We start from the raw sequence: 3,582 nt of genomic DNA, 5'->3' as shown, positions 1-3,582 counted from the left end.
TATATATATATATATATATATATATATATATATATATATACATGTATATATATATATACATATATATATATATATATATATATATATATATATATATATATATATATATATATATATATATATATATATATATATATATATATATATATATACATGTATATATATATACATATATATATAAATATATATATATATATATATATATATATATATATATATATATATATATATATATATATATATATATATATATATATATAAATATATAAAAATATATATATATATATATATATATATATATATATATATATATATATAAATATACATATATATATATCACACAAACACACAAACATACACACATTCATAATCAAATATACCAAAGCAAATCCAAAGAAAAAAGTATTTTCCAGTATCAACAGTGAGATGTTAAAAATGTCAGGATTGATTATAAAAACGATATAGATATCCAAAATGTAATTTTAAAAAAAGACCACAAAAGCTACAAAAGGATTAGTAAATTATGAAGGGAGGACACATCCGGCACTGAATTACACTTCCGTTATTTACTCTTTTGCTTTCTTAACCTCCTAACTCTTTGCCCCTTCACCTTCTAAGAATTGGTTCCACTTCTCCAGTCTCTTCTGTTTTTCTTCTTCTGTTTCTTCAATTCTGGGGAGAAAGAGAAAATAAAACTGAGGTGAATTTGGAAGTCAAAGACAAAAATATCTGCTCACCATCAGGGACAATAACTGGACAAAAATACTTCACATAAATATGCTGAGAATGCTATGTACACAAAACATTCAATACTGAACAGAACCTTATATCATGAAAAGGTTGGTATTTGGGGTTTCAAATTTGTGTCATTCTAATTCATGTCTTGAATAGTCATTTCAGAATGTTTAGCATGATTTTCTAACAATATTTTTCTAAGTAGCTATTATTATTATTATTATTATTATTATTATTATTATTATTATTATTATTATTATTATTATTATTATTATTATTATTATTATTATTATTATTATTATTATTATTATTATTACTACTACTATTATTATCATAATTATACTACTACTACTACTACTACTACTACTACTACTACTACTACTACTAATAATAATAATAATAACATTATTAATACTGTAACAGTAATAATGTCAATAATAATAATGATAATGATAACAATAATAATAATGATACTACTACTACTGCTACTATCAATAATAATAATACAAGATCCATTTCAATATCTATAATAATATTATTACTGTTATCATCATTATCATTAGTTCTGTTATTATCATTATTACTACTATTGTTATCATTACCATTTTTGTTGTTAATGCACCAATCAACAAATAACAGAAGCATTTTGGAAAGCAACTAAAAACAAATTCCAAACAAGAAAAATCCTACTTGAATTTTGTCTTGCCATCCCACGTTGAGACCTGCAGTGTTCGCCCGTCATACAAGCGGTTGTTCAGTGTTGCTACACACATGTCGGCTGCTTCCACTTCTTGAAATACCACTTGGACTACGCCATCGGGGTGAAGCTAAAAGAAGATATCGGTAAGAGAAGGTAGCAAAGTATATCTCACTGAATATCTGCCTATGACTGCACTCACACACACCTACACACAAAAATGCACTTTATTAATAACTGAAAAATAATTATATTTTCACAGATTTAAGAAAATAATTTCAAATGTTATCAATGACAATAATAAGCATAAAATTCAAACAGAAACTCAAGATCATGCCCTATTAACCAATAAAAAGAAGAAAAAAGTCACAACCTTTCATTACTTTCGCTAAAGGCAACATAAACTTACATCATACAGCTCTATTTTCCTCACATGACCAAAGTTCAAACACTGGTTGCGCATTGCCTCCTTGTGAGCGAGCATTTTCTCTATAGCCGTCTCAAACTCCTTGGGGTCAAACACATTCTTTATTATAACTGTGTTTTCGTGTTTCTGCCTTTGGCCACGAAGAGGTTCTGGTCTCCAGTCAAACAACCTGTTTCAAGCATTTGAAAAGTTTTCCCATTAATGAAAAACAAATTGGAAAAAAAAAAAAAAAAAAAAAAAAAAAAAAATCTAAAATCCCCAATATCCTTTCCCTTTACTTCCTGTATTTACTTATCTATCTATTCACCTATTTTTACTATTTTTCCCCTTTTTATCATTATACTTCTATTCCTAATCAATCCAGTAGAAGACCATCTTCTATCCATTCCCAAGACATGAACTAACATTAGTATAAAAACATGTATTTAAACTATTCCAAAAGTTCTAAAGTAATGTTCACAGTTGAGTAACAGATACATTGTAATGACAATGTTAAAGATAAAAATATATATTCCCTCTAATGATGATGATGAGGTAGTCTGGGCAACTTACTTCTGCTGTTGTTTTTGAATCTTTTCAAGATCCTTTTTTTTCTTTTTGGGTGGCCTGAGTTTCGGATTGTATTCACCTTTCTGCTCAAATTTCGCCCGTTCCACTCTGATTTTCTTATTTCCAACCTGATACCCATCAAGAATTTGTAGTGCAAGATCCACTGACTCTATCTGTAAGAAAAGAACATAATTCTGTTAAAGAGAATGGAGAATATGCATCATTAATGTAATAAATTTCTTGAAAGGTAATATATAAAAATTCTACATACACTCTCACTTACACACATGCACACAAACCAGCATAAAGAAAACAAAGTACAAGTCAATTTCTCTTTCTTCTTTATCTTTAACATAAAGGGAATCTAATACTCTTTACACTTTATTTCTCGAAGCTTCTTCCTTTAGTGTAACCCAAAATATAATTCATTATACTCTCATATACTCTCTTCTCTCCTCTTTTCTCTCTCTTCCCTTTCTCTTCTCTCTCTTCCCTTTCTCTTCTCTCTCTCTCTCTCTTCCCTTTCTCTTATCTCTCTCTCTCTTCCCTTTCTCTTCTCTCTCTCTCTTCTCTTTCTCTTCTCTCTCTCTCTTCCCTTTCTCTACTCTCTCTCTCTCTCTTCCCTTTCTCTACTCTCTCTCTCTCTTCTCTCTCTTCCCTTTCTCTTCTCTCTCTTCCCATTCTCTTCCCTCTCTCTTCCCTTTCTCTTCTCTCTCTCTCTCTCTCTTCCCTTTCTCTTATCTCTCTCTCTCTCTCTTCCCTTTCTCTTTCTCTCTCTCTCTTCTCTTTCTCTTCTCTCTCTCTCTTCCCTTTCTCTTCTCTCTCTCTCTCTTCCCTTTCTCTTCTCTCTCTCTCTCTTCCCTTTCTCTTCTCTCTCTCTCTTCCCTTTCTCTTCTCTCTCTTCCCTTTCTCTTCTCTCTCTCTCTCTCTCTTCCCTTTCTCTTATCTCTCTCTCTCTCTTCCCTTTCTCTTCTCTCTCTCTCTTCTCTTTCTCTTCTCTCTCTCTCTTCCCTTTCTCTACTCTCTCTCTCTCTCTTCCCCTTTCTCTTCTCTCTCTTCCCTTTCTCTCTCTCTCTCTCTCTCCCTCTCTTCCCTTTCTCTTCTCTCTCTTTCTCTCTTTCCCTTTCTCTTCTCTCTCTTCCCCTTTCTCTTATCTCTCTCTCTCTCTCTCTCT

General features: G+C 30.6%; 1 protein-coding gene across 4 annotated transcripts in view; it reads right to left on the bottom strand.

Moving 5' to 3' along the window:
- Positions 1-462: 462 nt before the first annotated feature.
- The window catches only part of barc (RRM1_TatSF1_like and RRM2_TatSF1_like domain-containing protein barc), a 44,608-nt gene continuing 41,488 nt past the window's right edge, over positions 463-3,582 (bottom strand). For all 4 annotated transcript variants that reach the window (XM_070135096.1, XM_070135095.1, XM_070135099.1 and 1 more), the window contains 4 exons: positions 2,412-2,581; positions 1,842-2,028; positions 1,426-1,562; positions 463-672 (listed from right to left, as the gene is read on the bottom strand). In XM_070135096.1, the coding sequence (XP_069991197.1) occupies positions 591-672; positions 1,426-1,562; positions 1,842-2,028; positions 2,412-2,581 (576 nt within the window). In that variant the 3' untranslated portion in view covers positions 463-590. The remainder of the gene's footprint in view (positions 673-1,425; positions 1,563-1,841; positions 2,029-2,411; positions 2,582-3,582) is intronic.

The sequence above is a fragment of the Penaeus vannamei genome, chromosome 20 (assembly GCF_042767895.1).
Source record: "Penaeus vannamei isolate JL-2024 chromosome 20, ASM4276789v1, whole genome shotgun sequence".
Taxonomy (NCBI): Eukaryota; Metazoa; Arthropoda; class Malacostraca; order Decapoda; family Penaeidae; genus Penaeus; species Penaeus vannamei.
Note: the sequence above shows the minus strand (reverse complement) of the source record. Positions and strands in the feature narration are given on the sequence as shown.